General features: G+C 41.6%; 1 protein-coding gene across 1 annotated transcript; it reads right to left on the reverse strand.

Moving 5' to 3' along the window:
* Positions 1-5: 5 nt before the first annotated feature.
* On the reverse strand, positions 6-1,157 carry LOC144640114 (uncharacterized; the record flags this gene model as incomplete). The annotated part of the gene is made up of 2 exons (XM_078499329.1): positions 6-462; positions 994-1,157. Coding segments are annotated over 2 exons (621 nt in total), but the record flags the coding sequence as incomplete, so codon positions are not given.
* Positions 1,158-1,268: the final 111 nt, after the last annotated feature.

Below are 1,268 nucleotides of genomic sequence, written 5' to 3' on the forward strand. Positions count from 1 at the left end.
GACGTCTGCAGGCGTAAAACGCCAGGACGGTTCTTTGCTGCTTTGACTGAAACCCCAGTCAACTGTTTACACCTCTCTGTCCACTGCTGGCCCTCTAGATGAAGCTTATATAAATTTGGTGAAATTTGTTTGTACCACAACAGAGAGGCCTCTGTGGCATCCTTCGAGAAACTGTGGATCTGGCCAAGATTAATTTTGGGAGAAGTGAGCGTGCTTCCCTCTTCCAGGCAGGCAACGAAATCTCCAGGTTTGAACGGCCACTCCTTCACTGGAACAGCGGTTTCATCTGCGTCGGATCGGCATTCTGGTTGCTCCAACTCTGATTCAGCATACTGCCGTGCCAGGTTGACAGCTAATTGCTTCTTTGTATTGGCCGTGCGTCTATCATATGTCCGCTGGGCCTGCTCAGCTGAATGTCTTAGTGCTGCGGCCAGAGATGTTTTCAGTGCATCAGTGCAGTCACTACAAATAAAAATAGAGCAGACACGCATTTAAAATAAAGACTTAAACTTACGCATGTGATGATGATTATTTGGTGATATTGAATAACATACAGTCTGAAATTCTAAAAAATAATATCTTTCACTTAATTTCCTCTAAGAGAAGATATTTATGTTTTCACAGGTCGAGTCAACCTGAATGGAACATCTACACAAAGAAATCGAACAACAACATGTCATTTGCATTTCCAGTATGCTTTTACATTCTTTTTGGAGTGCCATTCCTTTGATAATACATATGTCCCTTTTCTATAATTAAATTCATTTTTCGCAAGCATAGCTTCTATGCAGGGAAATGCCTTGGGCATAAATTAACCTTTAGCTACTGTTAATGTGAACCTCAAGAAAATATCCATGCCATACCCAAGGAAGGGGTGTGGGGGTCTTCAACACCAGAAGAGGGTTAAATCCCAAAAGCCTCCCTTGGGTGGAGTATGGATATTTTCTGGGACATCACAATATCAACAAAAATGTACATTGTAACTGTACTGACCTCTGTGAATAAGCCCAGGTGACAAAGGATGACCGGAGAACGTTTACAGAAACTAGTCTCCCAGTTAGAGAATAGAAAACACTTTTCAGGTGAGCAGAAAAAGCTGCCGCAGTGAAGCCGTCCCCATTTTTGTTCTGCAAGCAAATTAAACAGGAAAATAAATTCTACATTACTTGTGACAGTTGTGTACTCAGGGGGGTCCCCAAAGTACACATTTATTTTTTTCATAGGTAGCACTGTCTGTGATACACATTTTTAACTTATGAGAATCTAAG

Source organism: Oculina patagonica, unplaced genomic scaffold, assembly GCF_052425735.1.
Source record: "Oculina patagonica isolate OP01 unplaced genomic scaffold, crgOcupat unplaced1891, whole genome shotgun sequence".
Classification (NCBI taxonomy): domain Eukaryota; kingdom Metazoa; phylum Cnidaria; class Anthozoa; order Scleractinia; family Oculinidae; genus Oculina; species Oculina patagonica.